Raw genomic sequence first — 24,506 nt, 5'->3', positions numbered from 1 at the left:
CCCAGGTCCCTCCCCTTCCATCCCACCTTCACTCCCACCTCTGGCTGCAAAAAGCCATGGAGAAGTCTTGCACCCAAATCAATCCTTCCTCCTCCCACTGAGCAGGACTTGGAGATTTTGGCTTTTAAAACTAATTCCATCTGGCTTTAGTTCTAATTCCATTGGGATGTTATTGTCCTGCTTGCAGGACTTGAGAGAGGGTAGAGGATGTGCCAAGCTCAGTAAAATCCATCTCCCTGTGAGGATGAGGATGGACACATCCATCATCAACCTGTGGCTCCATCCCGGCATCCAAAAACATCAGGGAGAGCTCAGAGAACTTCCAAGGATTAACCAAGGGCCCAGCCCAGCACCAAACTTTTCCAAAGCCTCTTATCTCCATGTCCATCCCTATTTCTGATTCTCCAGCCCCTCCATGCCATGGAGAGGGCTCAGCTCTGCTCTCCAACATAGACATAAGGAAGAGGGATGATGTTTTCCCATTTCCCACATAACTATGGATAACATGGACCCACTTTTAGCAGTGGTATCTCCATCAGAACTCCTCCATCTCCAAGAGGAAGGTCTACAAAAGTCTCAGATACCTGGAGGTGCTAAAGCCCTGGATGGAACATTCCTAAGGATGAATCAGCTCTTCCTCAAGCATGGACACTGCCCATCCCAGAGGTGTCTCCATCAGAAAACACCACAGTGACCCACACCAACGCATCTTAAAATAAACCAGGATACAGATGGAAAACGCCTGGAAGAGGTAAAATATGGAACAGGTTGGGAAGAAAACTGTTAAATGAAGCAAAATGAACTCTTTCCTACCTGCCTGATGCCTCCTGGATCCGTCTCCACTTGGAAGGGGGGTTGTTGTGGTCTCCATCACCTACAACCTGCTGTTGGTGACGTCTCTTATGGGGGTGCAGGAGTTTGCACCGGGCACCCTTGGGGCAGACACCTTTCTTGGCAAAGTCGGGACAAACCAGCGTGTGCTTCTTCTTGCACTGACAGGGAAAGAGGAAGCAGAGTTGGAAAAGGCAGGGAAAACCCTGTGAGAGCACAGGAATCCACAGCTGAGCTCCTTCAGGTGGCATCAACACCTTGCTAAAGGGAGAGAGGGATGTGTTGGCATTTCCTTCTCCGCATCAAAATAATATTCCAAGAAAAAATACTACAAAAATAATATTCTGGTCTGGTACATTCCACACCTGCCCACAGTTTTCCAAGTGCTTGATTTTATGAATTAAAACCACCAAAGCTTTAACAGCAATGATTTGTCCCTGCAGAAGTCCCACGGAGGTTATTTGGGCTGGAGAAGCTGGTTTTGGAGACAACACAGGGTTTTGTTGTCCCAGACATGCTTGGGACTTGGGAAAGAACAGGGAAGAGTCAGAACAAAATCCTTTCAGGACTTATTTTGGGATTGCTGCCTGGACCAGCCACCTGAGGAAGATGAATCGTGACTGAAGTTCAACCTGCTCTTCCCAAGGCTTGGTTGATGCTCTCCCATACAGGGAAGCTCAGTGTGGCTGTGGAATGGGGCTGTTAAAACAACAGCATTGAGACGTTCATCCCTAAAAAGGCTCCTGCACTCCCAGCTCCGGATTTTGGCAGCTCCCAGCAGCCACCAGTGGTTCTGGTGGGAATGAGGTGTCATCAGTGTCCCAGAGCTTCCCCATCAGGTTTTCTGCTGGGAAATGGCACTTTTTGGCAGTGGGAAAGGCAGGAAGAGAGGCAGGCAGGAAAGAGGAGATGTCTTCAGCTGGGATTTCTATCTGGGCTCTTGGGAATGAAGGTGGGAGGAAGGAAAAAGAACAGCCTTTCTCTAATCTCTGTTCCCAGCAATCCAGAGAGCTCATCCCAGCATATCCCAAGGAATGAAGGGTGGGAGCAAGTCCTGGATCCCTCTAAGTCCCATGTGGACCCACTCCCACCCAGGATGCTCCGTCCCAACCAGTTTGGCTTTTGCATCACATTGTGATATCCATGGAGAGACAATCCAACACACGTGGCACAACCAAAAATTCTCAACTCCAACATCCATTCCCTTGTTGACCTTCTCCAGGAGAAATGGGGGTCCTTCCACACTCGGATGCCCAGGCATCCCATTCCTTCAAGCTCAGATTTTGGGGAAAATGAGATAAATCCATAGGGGAAGAAACAAGGGGAGGGTTTCAGCAACACTATTCCGGCCTGTTTATAAAAATCCATCTTGCCGACAATGCGGGACAGAGGTCACTTCCTGCCCTTTTGATGCAACTTTACTTTGCGGACACGGGAGCAGCTCCCCGTGCTGACCTTTGGGATTAAGCGGGATCCCTGCCGAGCTCTCTCCTTGGGAAGCAGAAGGATTCGGCAGCTCCGTCGCCCGGGGCTGAGCGCTGGAGTCGGCAGCAGAGCAAGGAGCTCGTTTGCTGGAGGTTGGGGATGGTGCTGAGCAGCAGGAGGGCTGGGATCCACATGGACACATGGATATGGGCTCGATGCGGGGGACAGCTCGGTGACAGTGCTGCTTTTCCATAAAAAAAAACATTTAAAACTCCCATTCCTATGATTTTGCACCTCTTATTTCAAGGAGCTGGAATGGGAAGTAACTATACAAACAATAGGCAACCTGGAAGTAGAGTCAGGTCTGAACAGTGCCTGGCTTTGCCGTTACTCCCAAATCCTGTGTTTTAATAGGCACATGGAATCATGGAATGCTTTGGGCTGGAAGGGACTTAGAAATCATCTCGTTCCCACCTCCTGCCATGGGCATGGACACCTTGCACTATTCCAGGCTGCTCCATGCCCCACCCAACCTCGCCTTTGACACTTCTAGGGATGGGGCAACCACAGCTTCTCTGGGAAACCTGTGCCAGGGCCTCATCACCCTCACAGGGAAGGATTTCTTCCCAATATCCCATCTATCTCTGCCCTCTGGCAGTGGGAAACCATTCTCCCTTTTCCTTGTACTCCATCCCTTGTGCAAAGTCCCTCTCCAACTCTCTTCGAGCCCCTTTAGACACTGGGAGAGCCTCTAAAGTCTCCCTGGAACCTGCTTGTCTCTAGGCTGGACATTCCCAGCTCTCCCAGCCTGTCTCCACAAGACATTTTCTTCATTTTCTCATTTTACCTACAGATAGGATACATCCTGGACCAAAGAGAAACGCTTGGAAAAGGCAGCAACCAGACAGGATTTCAAACACAGGAATTTCTCCCAAAATATCAGCAAACAGAAAAGCAAATCCCTCAACCTGATAACTTCTTTTAAAATAAATGAGGCAAAATTAGGGAAGAGAAAAAAATCACGGAACAGTCCATCAGGGATTAAAGACTGAATGCATGGGCAGAGCTTCCAAGCCCACCTGGAAGGGACAGTCCCAGTGGAGCACAAGACTGCGGGGATGTGTCTTGGTGCCAGGTCCTGGTCTGACCATCCCCAGCTTCTGGAATCACAGAACATCCTGAATTGAAAGGGACTCCCAGCGATCATCAAGTCCAAATTCTGCCTCTGCCCTGGACGATCCCTGAAAAGGATGTGAAATCCTCTTCTGTAAAAGGGTTTCCAGCACAAAATCGACTTGGAAAGGAGAAGAGCAGGAAAAAAAAGAGCCCTGACCTCAAAAAGCCACATGAATGCATCACTGCTACATCGAGGAATTATGCTATTTTGGGAAAAGGCCAAGAAACGTGGCTGTTCCTTCCCAGCGGGGCACCGATTACGGGGTGGGACAGTGCCATGATCCCGACTGGGCACCAGGATCAGGATGTGCCACCTCCCCCGTGCTCCACCCAGCCCCAACCTCCAAGTGAATCCTTGGAGCAGCCCATGTTTATTGGCTCCATGGTAAAAAGATACTTAATAAAGAAAACAAACCATGTGCGACTAATCCCAGGGCCACGTCCCCAGCTCGGGTTTCTAATGGCTTTTCCACACTGTTCCCAGCGCTCCGGCCCTTCTTCCGCAAGGCCCCGTCCATCCTCGTTGTCCCACAGCTGGGATGGTGAGACTGGAATTGCCTCTGGAGGCTGGAAAAGCCCCTTCTGTTTATTTACAGTAGCTCTCCTGCTCCTGCCAGATCCAACGCGCTGGGGCTGGGTTTCCATAGGGAATTTTGCTGCTGGCCACGTGTCAGCTGGGGTGAAGCCTAGCGGGGCTGTGGGGTGGTGCTGGGGGCCATCTGATCCCTGCCACCTGTTGGGGTGGCTAATTATACCCCCCCGGGACCCCCGCCAGACCACAGGTTGGGCCATAAAAAGGGAAAAAATTCTGGTCCCTTCCACCAAAGAGATGAGAAAACCCCAGAGAATCCCTAAAAAGCCACAGGGAGGAATCTCACCCCACTCTGGCTCCTTGCCAACATCCCCATGGGTATATCCCAGTCCCAGTCTCCCTGCTGTGGGGTTCCCCCCACAGCCTGTCCAGCAACGGTGCCCAGGGTTGGGATGGTGCCCAGCTGGCAGATCCTATGTCCAGGACTCCTCCTTGGCTGCCAGGGCAGCTTTGGGTAAAATTCCAGGTGCTGTCAAGGATCCACAAGGCCTTAAATGGTCCAACGGGGCCCAACATGCTCCAGGAGTGAGACAGGGATGAGGAGGTTTGCAGGGCCCAGCCTTCTTTAGCACGAAGCTGGCAAAGGAGGAAGCAGCAACTGGTGGAAAGTCCTGGCTCAGTCTTGGGAATGATGTTAATGAACATTTTCCATGAACAAGCTTGGCAGGAGGGGATGGAGGGTGGGAGGAAGGTGAAGCTGGGTCACTGGGCCAACCAACAACCAACCCACTGACCGTATGGCGTGGGGAGGAGAGATCCCACCCAGCCTCACATTCCTGGCTCCTGGGCAGCAGTTTGGCCAGGTTGAACTTCTCAAGTATCTCCTGGCTTAATCTCACCCCCTGCTCCTTTCCCAGTGCTGTGTAATAGCAGGTGACAAGGGCTGGACTTTGATGATCCTTGTGGGTCCCTTCCAACTCAGAATATTCAGTGATTCAGTGAAGAGATGACAAGGTGCTGAAGCACTCTTCCCATCTCCTTGGGATCCATGTCCATCCCACTATCCATCATGACGGACACAAATCCCACCAACCAGACCTTCACAGGAAGAGGAGCATTAAAATCCCCAAAACTCAAGTGCCTCAACTCCAGTGTTTCCTACTTTTTAAAGCCCTCTTGAGCATCCATGCAGCTTTTGCCGAAGCTATTCCAGGTATCCCCACGGCCAAGCAGTGGGATTAATGGAGTGGATGGATGTCAGGCTGTTTTAATGTCCTTCTAAGTGGCTGTTGGGAAGTGATGGCTGGAGGTGCTGGAGCTGTTTTGATGCCGCTCCAAAGTGACAGCCAGTAAATGGCTTTTTTCCGATTGCTTTTTTATAATTGGGTGCAGATGGAAACAGCCTTAAAAAAAACAATCCTGGCTCCCTGTCATTAAAACCTGGAGGACAATACATCCGAACATCATCCAGCCTGGAATAATGATGGAGAAATTTAACCAATGTAGTTATTCGAAGGAATTTGCTGCAAAACAAGTTTCTGCCCTCAAAACAGTTTGCCCAGCAAAATGCCTGTAGTGAAGGGATGACTCCTGATGGTCATCTCCAAATGATCAGAGGAATTTGGGATCTAAAATCTCTCCAGAATCCACTGCAAATCCATAAACCCTCTCACTTGGTATTTTCAGGAAATAAAACAACATTTGAGCTAAAATACCTCTGGAGCTGGAGCAAGACCAGGATGGTGCTTTGAAAATCATTGGGAAAATCATACTTAAGAGGCAGCAAAGGAGATGGGAGGGAATCCCTGCTCATAAGCAGGAGGTTGGAACTGGATGGTCTTTAAGGCCTCTTCCAACCCAAACCAGTCTGCAATCCCAGGATTCTGTGAAACAACGGCAACACCCACTTGGTGTCATCTGCAAACTTGCCAAGGGGGCATCCAATCCCATTATGTCATTAATGAAGGCATTAATTAGCATTGGTCCCAATACAGACCCTTGAGGGCCACCACCTGTCACTGTTTTCCACTGGAAATTGAGTCATTGGCTGTAACTTTTTGCACATCCAAAAGGTGAAATCTGAACCCGGCACTCATCCTTTAGCGGCAATGCCTATGGAATTCAACCATCCCCTGCACTGCTTTGAGGAACCCCATTTCCATTAGGGACCTCCACGATCCCATCCATCCCACTCGAAAGCCACAACAGAGCCACTTTCACATGGTCTACCCATCAATGGTAATTCCCAACCACAAATCATCACTGTTGGGTGTGGAGTGAGGCAGACACCCTCTGGGCATTCCCAATGGCACCATTTCCATCAGGGATCATGGGGCTCCACCACATGCCTGGTTCCAGGTGGCTCAAAGAATCACCAATGAGATCATTAGGAAGAGCAAATTAAGGGAGATGCCTTAGGAAAGTCGAGGGAGGTGATGCTGTCTCTCTCCTCAGAACAGATGGGGCACATCTGGAGTGCTCTGTCCAGGGCTGGAGACATGGAACTCCTGGAGCAGGTCCAGAGGAGGACAGTGAGGATGATGAAGGGACTGGAGCACCCCTGATAAGGAAAGTTTGAGGGAGCTGGGGCTGTTCAGCCTCGAGAGGAGACACAGCTGAGAGGGGACCTCATCCCTGTGTGTCCCTGTCTGCAGGGAGGGCTCTGAGCATGGACCAGGCTCTGCTCTGGGGGGCCCAGCAATGGCACAAGAGGAATGGGCAGGAACTGATCCCAGGAAATTCCACCTGGATATGAGGCAGAACATCCTCCCTATGCAGTCACCAAGCCCTGAACAGAGATCAGAAAGGGTGGGAGTCTCCCTCACTGGAGATATTCCAGAACCCTCTGGACACAATGCATGTGCTCTGGGATGTCCCTGCTGGAACAGGGAGCTTGGACCAGATGCCCCATTGTGGTCCCTTCCAACCGGAGCCATTCTGTGATCCTGGGAATCACCCACTGCTCATGGGATGTGGGGATTTTCTGACAGAGAACAGATCAAATTAAAGGGAGATTCCAGACAAGAAGCAAAACCCAATCTGCTGGGTTTTGTGTTCAGAAGTTCAGGTTGAAACCAGGAAGTCTCTGCCTTGTCACTACACTCCCACGTTAGAGCTGTGATTCTGTGGCTGCTCTTCTCCCAGACTTCCCAATTTTCACATTTTGTGCCCCACCTCCTTCTACAAAGATATTAAAGTGTAAGAAAGAGGAAATCTCAGCCTGGGATTTATCTTGGTGCTGTTATCAACAATCCCAGGCTATTAAGCAGCATCCTGATAAGCCCCATCTTTAATGTAAGGATCAGAATTCCATTGGAGATGCTACAGTTAAAGGAGCAATAAGAACCTTCATTATCCCATTACAAACTATGAGATACAACTGGAAACCCACAAGATTTTCATAGAGATATGAGGACAGGATTGGCCATGGAAGAATCCTGATCAGTTTTAAACCTCTTCTGAAGGCTACAAACTGCTTCCAATGGGAAGATCCCATTGCCACGACTGGATTTATCATTTATTATCAGCAGCATTTGTTGCTCAGAGGATGTGGACAAGGACTCAACATTCCCAGCAAACCAATGGGATGAACCTGGAGAGATTTCAGCCAGCTCAAATCCATCCTGGACACTACTGATGACCTCAAAAACAGCCTCATTACCAATCCTACCCATACTTAATTTTAAATAAAAATTCCACTTGCTCATCAGTTTGATGACTGAAGATTTCTGCTACACATTATGGGGGAAAAAAATCCCAAATCAAGCTCCCAGAAAACATCTGTCAGCCAGAGCCAAAATTAAGGATGAACAAAATTAAGTTGCTTTTCTAGTTGATTTTCATACAGCTGCAGTGGACTATAAAAGAGCTATCAAAGGCAGAGCTCTCCATCAGCTATTTCTAAATCATTATAGAATCAGGGAATTGTTTAGGTTGAAAAATCCCATTCCTCCAGCACTGCCAAGGCCACCACTAAGTCATGTCCACAAGTGCCACTTCCACAGGGCTGTTAAATCCCTCCAGGAATGAGTATTCCACAGCTTGCCAGGTCAGCCTGTGCCAGGGCTGGACAACCTTTTGTTCAAGAGTTCCTCAAGGAAAAGCCAAGTTGGTTGGGAGTCAATCTGGGATCAAAGGAGGGGGAAAAAAAGACCCAGAAATACCAAGACCTGATGGCTGTGAGGAAAGAAAAATGCTGGTTGAACCAGAAAAGCCAGCTGAGCTCAGAAAGCATGAAGTGTTGAACTTCACCTTTCCATGATAAAAGATTAAGGAAAACCATGATCCCAGGCTGCTGCTCTCCATCACTGGCTAATTAAGAGAAAACCCCACAGACATTTAATATTTACTGTTGTAACACAGCTCACATGGCTTTTTCTAAAGAAATGTGTTAAATTGTTAAACTGTATCAGACACACAAAAACATTACGTTTCTGGTGGGAAATAGTTGAACTTCCACCAGAAAAGGAAAAAAATAACCAAACAAACACACAAAAAACCACACAAGAACGAGGTTTCAGCTGAGAAAAAAATCCCCACATTTGGATTTTCTACAGCAAAATCAAGCAGCTGCCACTGCAAAAACCACCAAGCTCCACCTGGGGGAGGAAAATTATTCTTCCCAAGGAAGCAGCACTTCCTCAGGCAGTGCTGCCCCTGTCCCATATTTTTTACATAGATAAGGCAGAAATTAGAGCTTTGGTGAAAGCCCTTGGTCCAATAAAAAGATGGATTTTAGGAATAAGATGAGCTGGGATGAGTGGTCCCAGCACAGCTCAAGCCTCCTGCCATGGCAGGTCCCCATGTCAAGCCTCACCATCACAAGGCTGCTTGTGCCAGTTGGGATTTCAGAGGGATGGCAACAGATTCTCCTCTTATCCATGATTTATTCCAGTACATCTCCCCGTGCCTTTCCAGGGAAGCTTTGTTGTTTAATCTCAGTGTGTCTCACTGTTTAACAGCTCCCATGAGGGAACACTTTACCCACAGGCTCCCAGGCAGCCGATGGAAACAATCCGGGGAGAGGGATTTAATGCGGCTCTGGTGCTAATGGGCATGGAGGGGGGAAGATTATTTAATACAAAACAATTTTCCAGATGCAGCAATGGAATCGTTGAGTGGTTTGAGTTGGAAGGGACCTCAATGATCTCATTCCAAACCCCTGCTGTTGGCAGGGATACCTTCCAGTATCCCAGGTTGCTCCAAGATCTGTCCAACCTGGCCTTGGACACTTTCAGGGATAGGGCAGCCACAGCTTCTCTGGACAACTTCTGCCAGGGCCTCACCACCCTCACAGGAAGGCATTCTTCCCAATATTCCATCTAAATCTTTCCTCCTTCATCTTTTGTGCTTGGGAAGAAAATCCCAAGGCAGGTGGTCCTTGGGATCATCTATGGATGAGCTCCCAGCTCCAGGCTCTCGGCCACACAGAGATCCCAGCCCCTGGTTTGCCATCAAATCTGGTTTGGGTTGGAAAGGTCCTTAAAGCCCATCCTGTTCCAACCCTCTGGCATAGGTAGGGACACTTTCCACTATTCCTGGTTGCTCCAAGCCCATCCAACCTGGTCTTGAACACTTCCAGGGATGGGCCATCCACAATGTCTCCATCCAATGTTTCCTCTTGCTTGTCCCTTGCTCTGGGGTCACGTCACCACAGACACTTCACTTACTGGTGCTGCCACATCCCTCACACCCACCAGCCTCATCCCATCTTCTCCTAGAGAATTCCTCCTCCAAGCCCCTGCACAAGGCTCCATTGTGGGAGGAGGGATGTGGAACAACAGAGGAACTCTGACCGCAGAGCAGCTCATGAAAACATCTCTGGAAAACCCTGGGAAGAACCTGAGGCCCCATTTCTCCCTCTCTTCCCACTTCCTTCTTGGGGCTTCCTCCAGTGCAGGTGGCCAAGCCCAGAGGGACCTCCCAGCATGACCAGGTCAGGGTGCCAGGGAAGGGCAGGATGCTCCAGGAAAACTGGGACAGAGATCTCCGAGGTGGGAGTCACTCCATGGCTTTAAGGGACACATATATCACTGTGTTTAGGGATGATCTCTTTAGGAAGCACAAATGGTGAAACTTCCCAACCCATGACCAAGGAACCTGTAGAAATGCTGGAAACCAAGGTCCTAGCTGTGCCACCAGCTCCCTTCTGGAAACAGAATCCTGGAATTATTTAGGTTGGAAAAGCTCTCCAAAATCATCAGGTCCAACTTTTGACCAATTAATTAATACTGGGGGTAACATTCCCTTTAAGAAGGACGTGCTCATGGTCTTGTACAGGAGCTGTCCCCTTCCCCAAGGGTGGATTTAGACCCTCTACATTCCTGGAAAAAGGATTAGGGATGCAAAATTAAAGCTTTCTCACTTAATTCTAAATTCCTGGTGAAGCCAGAGTAAGTCAGTCCTGGCGTCATTTGTACGAAGAGCAGCTGGAATTACAGTCCATGGAATGGGTCAAAGGCGGATCAACTTATCCTGAGAATGCTGCAACACATCCTAGGAAGTCCTTAAGAGACAACGCTGCCAACAACATGTCATAAATTATGGATAATAATGGACATTTTTGATGGAGGTCTGCTAAAAATCAGGAATTGTGTTTGTCTGGGAGGGCACAAAGAGGAAAACGCAACTGGAAGAAGAGCCCAGCATGCCAAAAATCAGCATAAAACAACCTAATCTCCTAATTATGGACCAGCCTCGTTGGAGTTTATCCACCCAGGATGCTCCACCGGAGTCGCACGCCTTCGCATTCCGTGCTCTTTGTGCTTCAAACCAACATTGCTCGGACAGGGAAAGGCAGAACGAGGGAAGATTTACTCCCATCCTAAATAATTCACAAGAAAAGGGACTGCGCATCTTTAACAAGCCATCGTTTTATGAAGCAAGGTTAACATTTTTCCTTGATTCAGTAGAATATTATAAACTCTCCGGGGTCCATTTGAGGACTTTCTACTTGGAGCAAAGGCACGGACTCAGCACTTTTTATATTATTTAGAGAATAAAATTAACCCTTAATGGCCCAAGCTGGAATTTCTCCTCCCCAGTTAAATATGGCCCGCTCAGCAATTTCTCCCCATATATAATTACAGGCTGCTATCCATCATCTGGAGGAGAATGCTTTCCCGACATTCCAAAAGTGACGCCGTAAGCACTTTTCCTAATAGAATAAATATTCTAAATATCTCTTTTATATTTTCATTTAAATTGGAATATTTTAAAAATAATTGTCGGGACCCTGCCTGCGTGGTTGGAGCTGCGCTGGAGGGAGGTGGCAGGATGCCTGTGTTTTCCTTCTGAGGGAATGTTTATCCTGCATCAAGTCCCCCTCCACGCGCTGCCACAAAAAGTAATTAGGCCCAGACTAATTTATTAGAGCTTCCCTCTGCTGTTGCTGATGTCCTGCTTTCCTTAGAACTCTCACTTTTGGCTTTTTTCCCTGGTTTTTGCTCTTTGGTGTTTTCTCCTCGGGAAGGATGGGGAAAACACCAGATGGGGTTTAGTGGGACTCGACAGTGCTGTGCTCAAAGCTGGGCTCAATGATCATAGAGGTCTTTTCCAACCTAAATGATACTAGGATTCCATCCAACGTTGTGTTTGGATTCTGGGACAGGCTGGTGGCCACGCTGGTGGGATCTGAGCACCTACAGCTTCTCCTGATGGGTTGTACCTCTGCAAAAGAGCACTACCAGGATGGAGAAAAGGAGGAGAAGAGCACTCTGGGCTGGACAACCTGTGCCAGAGCCTCACCACCTTCACAGGGAATAGTTTCTTCCCAATATGCCATCTATCCCTGCCCTCTGGCAGTGGAAAGCCATTCCCCTTTGTCCTGGCACTCTGAGTCTTTGTCCAAAGTCGCTCTCCAGCTCTCCTGGAGCCCCTTAGAAATGGTTCTAAGGTTTCCTCAGAGGCTTTCCTTTTCCAGGATGGACATTCCCAGCTCTCTCAGCCTGGCTCCAGAGCAGAGGGGCTCCAGTCCTCGGAGCATCTCCGTGGCTTCCTCTGGACTCATTCCAGCAGCTCCCCATCTTCCTTCTTCTATTGGATCCTGAGCTGGAGGCACCTCTGCAGGTGGGGTCTCACCCGAGTGGGGCAGAGGGGCTGAATTCCCCCCTTTCCTGCTGGTAACAATTGTCCAAGGATGAGCAGAAATCCCATACCATAACCCATAACCCATTTGGAAAATGGCAAAGAGGAGTCAGGACAGACACTTGGATTCCCAAGGTAACACCAGCATGGCCAACCCTCTCAGCCATGACACAGAAAGGTGAGATCCTGTGTGTTCCAAATTCCTTTGGAACAGCAAATGGCAGCTGGCTCCAAGCCCTGCTCCAGGAAAGCTGCTCCCAGAATTTCTATGTTACATCAAGCACGAAAAGCTCATGGATGTGGTTGCAACTCTCCCCAAGGTGCACATGAAGTCCTGTAGGACTTCACTGCACAGATCCAAACCATCCCCAGGACCTGGAGGTGGCTCCATGAATCCCCCAGGCACAGCTGGATGCTGAGCAAGCCTGGTCTTGCTCCTAAAACTAAGCCACAGGATTTAAGGCTCAAGTTTTAACCCATCACAGAGCCAGTGTGGAAAATAAGCATTAATGGCTATGGATTTTCTAGATAAAACAGAGAATCCTAAATATTTCCCTACATTTTTTCTCTGTTTTAGTGAGGGGTTTTCAGGGCAGTTGCTTCCAGCTCAGACACTGATAACACAAACACCCTATGGAGGCTCTTACCAGGGAAACACCAGCATGTTGATGAGCTGAAGCCTTTGACTTCTTTCCCTTTTTTCCCAACCCAACCACTTTGCCAAAACCCTTTGGAAAAGCACAGGACTGTTCTTCATCACATCCAGGTGCTGAGCAGCTTCCAGCTTTTCCCTGTGGTGCCGCAGTTGGTGCAGGACGCTGCTCATGGCTTTGGCTTTGGCCCACAACAGCTGGGATAAATCCCTCTTTACCTTTTCTCCCATGGGACAATATCCTTTGAGGAAATCCTGGCACACTTCTGCCTTCCTGGACACGTAGACGTGGCTGTAGGGGCAATTGCTGTTGCTGCAGATCCCCTTCAAGTAGTAGGAACACACCGGCATCTGCAAGAGGAGGAGAAATCCGTCAGCAATTCCCTAAACCCGTGACTCGGAATCACTGCAACCCCCAGACCTGAAATAAAAGCGTGACAAGTATAAAATAAATAGAAATCTTTTGCCAGCCACCGATCCCAGAGGTGTTTCTAGCTCTTCCATTGGTCTCCTGCAGGGCAGCTCCCTGGTATTACGTGTTCCCGGTGTTTGGATACGCAGGGAGGGAAGGCGCTTCCCTCAGCATCCTTCAGGATGCTGGAGAGAGGGTGAAAAGCTGGAAACTGCCACCAGGAAGAAAATTCCCTCTGGGCAGTGTAGGGAAGGGATGGGGAAATGTCATAAATTCTGGGAACACTTTTCACAAGGAATGATGTAGTGATGGAGATGGGAACAGCGGCGCAAGGAACACACCCAGCCCAGCTGCAACATCCCACAGGGAATTCTCAGAAGGAATCCCAATTTCCAGAGGAAATTTTGGCCATCACAAAGGCCAAAACAGCATCCTGGGGGTGCTTCCCATTTGGCTCTTCCATGGATATGGAGCTGGCTGGAAGAGGGTTTTATAAAGGCTCCAAAAGGTGGTTCCTAGAAAGGGGGAAAAAGCACCTCTGCAAGGATTTTGGGGGGGCTCCATCATTCCAAGGCATTATCCTGGAATTCCCTAGGACTGTGATGCCTGTCCCAGCACACTGGGCAGACAGGGAGTGAAATGAGGAGGAGAGCAGTTCCTGCCCTGAGCATTGGAGAAGGAGAGCAGCGGGATACACAGAGCAGACCCCTGATCCCGCGCTCCCGTGTTCCCGAGTTTCTGCAGCGTGACAGCCGACGGGGAAAACTGACGGAGCAAGGATTCTCCTCATCGTCCTCAAAGCACAAACTTCACCTTCTGCCAGCTGTTATCATTAAAAACAAATTACCAGCCTGCTGCCATATTTCAGCATCCTTAACTCACCGGCAACCACAGGCAGCTTCCCACTTCCCGCCCCGACCAGGCAGCTGCCACCTGGAATGTGCGCTTCCCGAAGGTCTGGTTCCTCCTGCTCCTACATCCCGAATTTCCTCACTGCTCGGCATGGTATTGATCTCCTCATTCACCAGTAGCATCCTGGTCCCACCAGTTCAAGCATCCCCAAGTAATATTTACAATCCTGCAATAACCACGGCTAGGGCTATCCAGAAAAAATCCCTTATCCCTGAAGGGCACATTAAGGGTTGAACTAAATTGCCTCGCTGGAGGCCGAGAGGAAAGAAAACAAAGGGTGCTTTAAAAGAGGAGAGTTTATTTTTAATTGTCTTTTAACTGCAGACATTAACATAAAGGACAGGGCTCTGGGGCGATCTTTGGCAGTGCTGGTGGTGTGACCGTAAACGATTCCCTTAATGTAGTTTTTGATATAGAGCCCAAATTAGCTCTAATAAAAAGGGATAATAAAGGCAGCTCTCCGACAAAAATAAACTCCTCCTCGCTGTCAAGCCCAAGCCATTATCAAGAGGAAGCAGCGCTCTCATTTCAATTAACCTTGTTTGCACCCCAGCACGTCCACACAAATAACAATAACATTAATTCAAGGCACTGGGGCGCTGCGGCCGCCTTCGACAGCTTTGACTCTCTACAAGCTCTGGAGGCAGCAGCTAAATGAACCCGAAACTCCACGTGAGCCTCCAAATTGCTCACAACTGAGTTTTGAAGCTCTATTAGGGAGAAAAATGCTGATTCTTTCTGAGTTCCTCAAGGGGAAAAGCTGTTGGAACAGCAGCGGGCGGCTTCTCGAGTCCCGGCCTCTCGCAACCTTCGCTTCCTTCAGATTTCCTGGTTTCTCCCCATTGCTGGGATGTGTCAGTGGCTCTGATCCACTGTGGAAAAATTCCCTGTCTGTCACTTCTCACCAAAGGCTCTGCCTGAGTCTCCTGTGGAGCAAAACTCTTTAAAGTGTGAGGCCCTGGCACAGGAAGCCCAGAGAAGCTGTGGCTGCCCCATCCCTGGAAATGCCCAAGGCCAGGCTGGAGAGGGCTTGGAGCAACCTGGGACAGTGAAAGGTGTCCCTGCCCATGGCAGAACAAGAATAGCTTTCCCTCTTCCCCAGGCTCTTTCTTCCATTACTAGAGAGTGATGAAAACCACTGGAGGTATGGATCTGCAGAGCTCAGTGACAAAGTGGAGCCATCCTCCATCCTCTGCTTGGAGCAAGTGGTTTGCTGCTCTAAGATGGGGAAGAGCTCCCTGCTGCTGTGACAGCTGAATCCATGTAGTTTTTCCATACAAAACACTGATTTTTCCCAGGAAATAGTGATTATTCCCATTTTTCAATGGGGAAACCAAGGCACGGGAATGCACGAAGGCTGAGAAACAGTTTTGTCCTGAAACCAAGAGCCAAGCCCTGCCAGCCTTTGATCCTTCACCTCCTGGACTGGATATCTGGATATCCCATCCCAGTAAAATCCCACCAAGGTGAGATACACAACAACATGAAATTTCTCTGATGAGGAGGTTTTGGGGTGTCCCTCTCCAATAACCACACAGAGAAATCGACAGGACCAGCAAAATCAGGAATCCCCAAACCACCACATCATGCCATGGAAAAAAAAAAAACAAACATGGATTGCATTAAAACCTCAACTCAAACAGCCAAAAACCAACCATGCACAATCCCTCACCTGAGGAAAAGGTGAGATTTACTCCAAAAACTCCCCGAGCAGGAGGAAAACTGCTTCCTTCCTCTGCTGAGTGCCTCCACCTGCTTTTCCCAGCCCTGATAAATGAGGGAAAAGCCACCTTTGCCAAGAATCACCCGGCTTAATGGGGAGCTCCAGGACTTGGAAAGTGAAGTTGCTTCCCGCTTTAGGAAGCAGCATTCCCATGGCAATAAATCACCCTGGAACAAGTTTGAACTCCATGAAGGAGGTTGTTTCTCTTGCAGCCCTTGCTGATGACAAGGTGGCAAACAGGGAGACCTTTGAACCACCCTCAGGTTGGTTAATCCTGTGAAAAATAATTCCCCTTCCCAATAGAGCATGGCAGGAAAAATGTGCTCCGAAAGCTTTTCAGAGCTGGCACTGCCTGCTTTGATTTTGGTTTGTTAATTAATGATTCATCTTGAGTTTAGGTGATGCTTCATTAGCTCAGGAAAAAGGTGAGATGGGCTGAGGTCATTGCATCCCATGGGGTGCCATCCCAGGGATTCTTTCCAAAAAATGCTATTGGCAGACAGATCCTTGACATGGTCACTCCTTTTTAATTCAGTTTTATTACCACAATATCACTGTTATTCTTCCCAAACTGGTGAGGTGCTGCTAAAGGTTGAGTTTTCCATCATTCTCCATTTATTCACCCAAAACAGAGCCCAAAAGCCAAATCTGGAGGTCCTCCTTGAGGAACCAAGTGTTCCCAGAAGGGAAACTGAGGCCACATCTCCACCAGGAATTTAAACATGCCAAGGAATATTCCTAGAGAGACCACAAATTCATCCACATCCGACCATCACATTCTTTGGTGGATAAACCACCAACTGCAACAGCTCCTTGGGCGTGTCCAGTTCCCAAGTTTCATCTCGGTTTTCTGCCCTGGGGCCCAAAAAAGACTTCACCACCTTCTGAAATTCCATTTAATTTGGAGTTTTTGGCTCTGTGGATGAATTTCAATCCCTCATCTCAGAGGTGCAGGCAGAGGGTTGCACATCATTTACTCAGATGACAAAAAGTAGTAGGCCTTACTAATTACAATAATTTTGGATAAACCAACAGCCAATCCCACTGCAAAGCTTCCTTCATTCTTGGCTTCTTTATTTCTGAAGTCTGACGCTGTTACAGGATGAAAAAAAAAAAACAAACTTTTTTTCCATCTATCAATCCTCATCCCCATTCCTGCTCTGACACGCCACGAGCGAGGGAATGCAGCTGTCCCTGTCCCTGTTTTATGTACTTGTGATTAAGTGACTCTGAAGAGAAATCCATGTAAAAAACATCTGGTGCTCCGTGTCTCATTCAGAGTGACTTCCTAGATAACTTATGAGCTCCCCACGGACAAGGAACGTGCCTCAGGCACCTCAGCTTCTGTGCTGGAGTCTCCAAAGCTACATCCAAGTGGAGATCCCAGCCACTAAACACAGGCTGAGGTGCTAAATCATCACTGATAAACCCAAAATAAAAACACTGGATTATTTTTCCACCTTGTGCAATAAAACCACAGAGCTCCAAATACATCAAGAAGGTGGAAAACAATGAACTCCAGAGTTGTTTTGCCATGGTTTCAACCTGATTTTACCTCTTGGCAACTTAGAATTGATTTTTATTAATTTATACCTCCAAGTTATGTTTGTTAAAACATACTCCGACCCCAGCACAGAGGAATTTCCAGGGAAATATGATCTTATGGAAGCAGGGAAGGATTAGACACAACTAAATGGACTTGATGATCTTGGAGGTATTTTTTAGACCTCTAAGACCTCAGGTCTTAGGCATCCAGGTGTTTTCTAGACCTCAACCACAGGGTGGTGAGACCCTGCACAGGTTGCCCAGAGAAGCTGTGGATGCCCCATCCCTGGAAAAATTAAAGGCCAGGTTGGATGGGGCTTGGAGCAACCTGGGGTAGTGGAAGGTGTTCCTGCCCATGGAAGAGAGGTTGGAATGAGATGATCCTGAAGGTCCCATCCATCCCAAACCACTTCATGATTCTGTCACAATTCAGGAGCCTGAACAGTTCAGCAAGGAAACTCCAAACTCAGCTGGAAGCACTCAGTGAGGAAGAATTGATTTTTATTAATTTATACCTCCAAGTTATGTTTGTTAAAACATACTCCGACCCCAGCACAGAGGAATTTCCAGGGAAATATGATCTTATGGAAGCAGGGAAGGATTAGACACAACTAAATGGACTTGATGATCTTGGAGGTATTTTTTAGACCTCTAAGACCTCAGGTCTTAGGCATCCAGGTGTTTTCTAGACCTCAACCACAGGGTGGTGAGACCCTGCACAGGTTGCCCAGAGAAGCTGTGGATGCCCCATCCCTGGAAAAATTAAAGGCCAGGAAGCACTGGAAGCACTCAGTGAGGAAGTACCTTCCTACAACCACCCCTTTGCACACAGAGCCACATTCCTGTTGGGAAGTCACACAGACCTTGTCCTTGGACACTTTGTGGGAAAACGGACAGGTCCCATCCGTCTTCTTGCACGTGCCACGGAGAAACCTGGAGATAAAGCAGATGGAGCAGGTTGGACAGGAGGTGGGTCACAAACACCACACAATCACTACCAAGCTCATCCATAAACCCATTTCACACCCTAAATCAGTACAGATCCCCCTTGTTGGAAGAGCAGCTGATGATTCCTGATAGATTTTATTCTTTCATCACATTTGGCTGCTCATTAGTAGGCAGAGCAAGGCTTGTATCCCAAAATTCAGGCATGATGCTCCCAGAAGGAGAAAAGTCCTCCCTAGAGCCCTGATTATTCCAGGTTGCCAAGAAAAGCTGTGGATTCCCCATCTCTGGAAGTGTTCAAGGCCAGGCTGGACAAAGCTTGGAGCTTGGATAGTGGAAAGTGTCCCTGGCTATGTCAGAGGGGTGGATTGGATGATCTTGAAGGTCCTTTCCAATCCAAACCCATTCCAGGATTCTATGATCCCATTCTATGAGATGCTGGATGAAGCTCCAGGTGGGAGTGGCCAATGACCAGGAGGAGCAAAGACAGGCCCAGAACAGGAAACAAGATCCCAAAGCACATGAGGATGTCAAGAGTTTTCCTAGGATTGACCACTGTGAGAGCAGATTAACAAAATTAAAAACTTATAAGGGAAAGCTAAAGAATAGGATTGGAGATAAAGGAACAAGGATGAGGAGAGTAAAACTGGGAGAAATCAGTGTTGTCCTCCAATGATCCATGGAAATGAGACAGGATGGAGACCCAAAAGACTTCAAGCAGCACAATTCTTAAAGTAGCCAAGGAATTATGGGATTTGTTATGGGAGAATGAGTGAGGAGGACTAAAATTAGTTAAAAAAAACCCAATAAATCACTTTCCCCTCCTCTATTGTCTCCCATTGAGCTTTGAGCAACTTCCAAGTGATTCCAGCACAGCAGCAATTTTATGGAGAAATTACTCCAGGAGTTCATCAGTGGAGTTGGCTCTTCTGCACTTTTTAAATGACACATAATAGAGTTTAATCAACTCTTGGGCAGGTCTAATGAACTGCCAACACAGATCAGTTCTCCTGGAATAAATCACCAAGTCTCGGAGCTGCACGACGTCACAGGCTGAGGGATTCAAACCTGCTGGACTGATCCAAATGGATCTGAGGAATGCTCCTGAAGGAATAACCTGGAGTGTGGTCAGGGCAGGGGCTCAAGTCACCTAGCCCAGAAAAGAAGGCTCCAAAGGGACCTTAGAGCCCTGTCCAGTGCCTAAACAGGCTCCAAGAGAGCCAAAGAGGGACTTGGGACAAGGGATGGAGTGACAGGACAAGGAGAATGGCTTCCTACTGCCAGAGGGATAGACAGGATATTAAGAAGATACTTTTCCCTGTGAGGCTGGTGAGGGACTGGAATGGAATTCCCAAACTGTGGCTGCCCCATCCCTAAAAGTGTTCCAGGCCAGGCTGGACAGGGCTTGGAGCAACCTGGGATAGTGGAAGGTGTCCCTGCCTATGTCAGCGGTTTGGAATTCAATGATCTTTGATGCCCCTTCCAACCAAAACAATTCCTTGATTCTCTGGCCTCTTCTTGTCCTCCTCCTTCCAACCCAACAGTGCAGAACTTACACCTGACCCAGAACTCCCATCCCTGTTGTCCTACATCTCTGTTATCAGTTTGTTTCCCTTAGGAATACCCCACAAGGAAGCACCAAAGCCACCCAATGTTCCGGTTCACCACAATTCCATGTCCATCCCTACCTGGTGCAGACAGCCACTTTCTCTGGATCATGGATGTAGGGGCAGCTCTCGCCGCGATTGCACTTCCCGAAGCGGTTGTAATACATACAATATTCCTTCTTTTTCTTCTTCTGCTTGGCTTGACGGATGATGGCCAAGCTCCTCTGCACAGCACGGCTGAGGGAGAAAAAGGGACAAGATCAGGGAAAACCTCCAGCTCCAACCCCACAACAACATGGAGAGGACACCCCAACACTACCTGAAACCACAGAGAAGCCTATCTTTGCAGAGAAGTATTTAGGAAGTTCGTGCATATAAGCACTTAAATATTTTCAGTTTTTGGCTGATTTTGCCCCAAATCATTAAAAATCTGTAAGGTAACACTGAAGTCACCACTGAGATCCCTTCCCACCCCCATAACTCTGATTCTCTCCCCAGATTTTATGAGCGTGGAGTGGGTTTCCCATGCTTTTGGGGAATATGGTGAGGAAGGAAACATCCTCTCCTTGTGCAGCACAGGATGCCAAGGCTGAATGACTTGAAGGGCTCTTCAGCACATGTCCCACCAGCTGGGCCTGATGCTATTCACGGCCTTCAAGTGGGCACCTGGTCATGAACCTCAAAGAATGGGCACCTACATGATGGCCACAGGAACAAAAAGTACCACCAAAGAGCAGAAAAACTTCTTTTTAATTGCCTGGTCCCACTAGAAGCTACTTAAGGAGCTCAGAAGTTGCTTAGCACGTTTTCCATGAGCTTCCAGCTGGAGAGGGAATTATCCAGCAGTTCTTGTGATGTGTGGGACCAGGTGGAAGAGGGGAAGTGTTGAGATCTGGGTGAACACAAATCATGGGGGGCATATCAGATCTCTCCAAGTAGATAAATCAGTGGTAGGGCACAGTCAGCTCCAGTTTGATAAGGATGCAGTGCATTAGCCATGAAAAACACAGGTTCAAAGAAATTATTTCAGACGAAATGCACATTTTTACTTCTGTAATTATTGGTTGTCTGCAGCTCCTGGATTAAAAGGAGATGCAAGGCCAAGTGTAAGGTCCTGGATGTGTAGTGGGTAATCCCAAGCACAAATCTGGTGGAGAATGGATTGAGAACAGTCCTGAGGAGGACTTGGGGGAGTTGGTGGATGAGAAGCTCCTCATGATCCAGCCATGGGAGCCCAGAATGTCCTGGGCTCATCCCACAGCAGGGGCAGCAGGACAGGGGGAATTTCTGCTCCTCAGCGTCACTCAGGTGAGATCCCACCTGTGGAGCTGCCTCCAGCTCTGGGGTCCAGCAGCAGAGGGATGTGGAGCTGCTGGAGCAGATCCAGAGGAGGTCATGGACATGTTCCAATGGCTGAAGCACCTCTGCTCTGGAGTCAAGCTGGGAGAGCTGGGAATGTCTAGCCTGGCTGTCCAGGCAGACCTTGGAGCCCCTTCCAGTACCTAAAGGGGCTCCAGGAGAGCTGGAGAGGGACTCTGGATAAAGGCTGGAGTGCCAGGAAAAGGGAGAATGGTTTCCCACTGCCAGAGGGCAGTGATAGATGGGATATTGGGAAGAAATTCTTCCCTGGGAGAGGGGGGAGGCTCTGGCTGAGCTTAAAACCACCTCAAAGTAGATTATGCGGAAAAGCAGCAGCCAGAGCTTCCCCAAATCATCCTCCAGTTCAACAGCAGCTCCTGAAGCTCCTGATTCCCTCCTGAGCATAATTCCAAAGATGGAGCATGTCATTCCTGCTTCCCATAAGTTGCCCATACAGACCTGGCAATGTATCGGCACGTTGAGGATCTGCTCAGGCTGGGTGTAAAGACCCCAGGACTGGGTGTGGAGTGCAATCTCAGGGCTGGAGAGAGAGAAAAACATGGATCATCACTTGGAATCGAGAAATTTTGCAGGAATTCACACAGCCCTCAGTACCTTATGTCCACAAAAATGACTGGAGGGATGGAGACCCTTTGCCATGAGGAAAAGCTGGGAGATCTGGGCGTGTGCAGCCTGGAAAAGAAAAGGCTCCAGGGAGAACTTGGGGCCCCTTCCGTTGCCTAAAGGGCCTCCACGAGTGCTGGAGAGGAACTTTGGACAAGAACCTGCAGTGGCAAAACCGAGGGAATGGCTTCCCACTGCCAGAGGGCAGGGAGAGAAGGGATATGAGGAGGAAATTCTTCCCTGGGAGAGTGGAGAGGCCCTGGCACAAACTGCCCAGAGAAACTATGAATGCCCCATCCCTGGAAGTGTCCAAGGCCAGGCTGGACAGGGCTTGGAGCAACCTGAAATAGTGGAAGGCGTCCTTGCCCCTTGCAGAGAGATGGAACTGGATGATCTTCAAGCTCCCTCCCAACCCAAACCATTCCATGATTCCAGGATCTTATTTAACCCAAAGCACAGAGCTCCCAGAGAACCAAGGGACCAAGATGCCCTTCAGGGACTTCCCACCTCTGGAGCAGCCCCAGCAGAAATGCTCCTTGCTAGCCCCAAACACAGGAGGAATATTTCCTCTCAGCACCAAAACGTGCCAGAACACTTCTCTAAGCAAATCCCACGCTTCCATCATCAATCCAACAAATTTCCAGGCTTGGCTTGGCCGCACCCCCCAGCTGGACAGGGAAGCCCAGCGCCCACTCCCACCCATGCACGCATGGAATTAAATCATCCTTGACTGGTGCAGGGAAGAACGAATGGGGAAAGGAAGGCTGGATTTCATTTTCCAGGTGGGATGAGAGCGGCTCAGTCACTCACCTGCCAGCCCGGGCGTGTTGGGAAGTTGAGCGAGTGGAATTTGATTGCACGGCACCGCGAGCTGTCACTCGGCTGCCGGCATCGGCGCAGCCCCATCTGTTCCCTCTGCACATCAAATACCATCAACGGGGCATTTGAGCCACCAGTGAGATGGTTTTTTCCCCTGTTTTTTTAAAATTCCTTCACATCCCAAACTGTAGGAGCATCTTTTTTTTTTTTGTTCTAGAATAAACATTCTCCAACTTTAGGATGCTCCAAAGACGCTGCTGAAAAGTCTCCATTAAGTGCAAGGTTGACTTCCCAAACAACGTGGGGAGAAAGCCCCAAATTAAAATCCATTAGGATAGGGCTGGAGCATCCTCAGCCCTCTGGAATTCTGTATAATATTCCTTAAAGCTACACCAGAAATCAGCTCCTGAGGGCAGCACAAAACCCCTCTAAATATTTAATATTTGGGGATAAAAGATACACAGGGATGAACAAGTTTGGGATCAAAGAATCACGGAATGGCTAGGGCTGGAAGGGCCTTTAAAGGTCATCTTGGCCAGAAAGGAGGAATCACTAAAGAGATAAATAGAGGATAAATAAAGGGGCCAACAGCCTCCTGCCAGTGGGTTGGAATTTCTATGCAGCAAAAATACATCAATGGAATTATTTTTTTGGGGTTAGTTTTCCCCAGTTTTCATCTTCTAGTAAGAAGCCATGCAATAATATGATGTAAATCTCCCATTCCAGGAATTAACTTGCATCCCAAAGGGAGTTTAACTATCCAAGAGCTGGTCCCATCCATGACAAAATCCATGTGAGATCCATCCAGGTCTGGCAAAGCACCTGGAAGCCGGCAAAGAAAACCCCCATCCACATTTTTCCACTTCCTAATTATTCATCCCGTGTGCAAATCCTCCCCAAACTATTAGAAAATCACCCAAATATTTCTCCAGAAGCCAAGCCACGATAGCTCTGTAATTAAACATTTCCCCATCCATTGGGATTTACAGAGAAAACTCAGGATCTGTCATGAGGATATTCTTTGAAGCTGTTGCATCATGGAAAAAAAAGTTTAAATAAAAGTAAAATCTTTGTGTATATCCAAGTAACAAGAAGGGGGTGCAGGAGAGGGGACTGGTTATTCCCAACTTTTCAGGAGGTCACAGAAGCCTAAATTTGGATTTTTAGGGTGTTTGTCAACTCAGAATTCCCAACTGGTCACTACAAGATATTTGCATTAATAAATAAATTAATAAATAAATATTCCTGGCATTGGAGTGTGTATTATTTAAATTGGGGTGAAACTGGGACATCAAAAGACTCTGAGAAATGGGATAAGGGTTAAATTCCAATATCAGGAGCCAAAATTGGCTGCAGTCTGGCCTAAATTAAACAAAAAGCTGAAACGCTGCCCCCAGGGCTCGACTTTGGGAGTCTCATTTGGTCCAGACAAAACACTGGGCAGATCCCAGCTCCAGATCTGTCCCGTTTTTCTCCTCAATCGCTTCCCAGCCTGGGAGAACATGAGGACACAGCAGTGCTGTCAGATCAGGAGAGTGACTCCCACATCTTTGGCATTGCCAAAGTCCCTCACTATGGAAATTTAAAGTGGTATCACAGCAAATTCCTCCCATGTGCACGCTCCAAGGCAGCAGGAACGCAATGAAGAAGGGGGGAAAAAAGCAGGAAAGAAAGAAAAGCTGCTACAGAGAGCATCAAGGACTGCACACTGAGGGCTTTTGAAGTGATTACACCCAGCACAGCGGCGTCAGCCGGGATATTTTCCACCCTGTGGAAGGGACAGGTGGATTTCTCTCCCCCTTTCCTGATGATTCAGTCGCTTGGAAGAGCATCATCCGTAAGGAAACCCACAGCCCGTG

The 24,506-nt window shown here is 48.4% G+C and overlaps 1 protein-coding gene across 4 annotated transcripts in view; it reads right to left on the bottom strand.

Moving 5' to 3' along the window:
• ZC3H3 (zinc finger CCCH-type containing 3) overlaps positions 1–24,506 on the bottom strand; it is a 128,265-nt gene that overhangs the window by 10,384 nt on the left and 93,375 nt on the right. Inside the window, exons 6-11 of one of the 4 annotated variants that reach the window (XR_005952279.1) lie at positions 21,664–21,745; positions 19,927–20,082; positions 18,157–18,226; positions 12,921–13,052; positions 3,336–12,081; positions 868–992 (exon numbers count right to left, since the gene is read on the bottom strand). Coding sequence is in view for 2 of the 4 variants with exons in the window: in XM_041399662.1 (XP_041255596.1) it covers positions 2,186–2,497; positions 12,921–13,052; positions 18,157–18,226; positions 19,927–20,082; positions 21,664–21,745 (752 nt within the window). In the remaining 2 variants the exon portion in view is untranslated. The other 3 variants (XR_005952280.1, XM_041399661.1, XM_041399662.1) reach the window with 3 other exon arrangements.

This window comes from Onychostruthus taczanowskii, unplaced genomic scaffold (assembly GCF_017590055.1).
Source record: "Onychostruthus taczanowskii isolate IOZ18803 unplaced genomic scaffold, ASM1759005v1 scaffold169, whole genome shotgun sequence".
Classification (NCBI taxonomy): domain Eukaryota; kingdom Metazoa; phylum Chordata; class Aves; order Passeriformes; family Passeridae; genus Onychostruthus; species Onychostruthus taczanowskii.
Note: the sequence above shows the minus strand (reverse complement) of the source record. Positions and strands in the feature narration are given on the sequence as shown.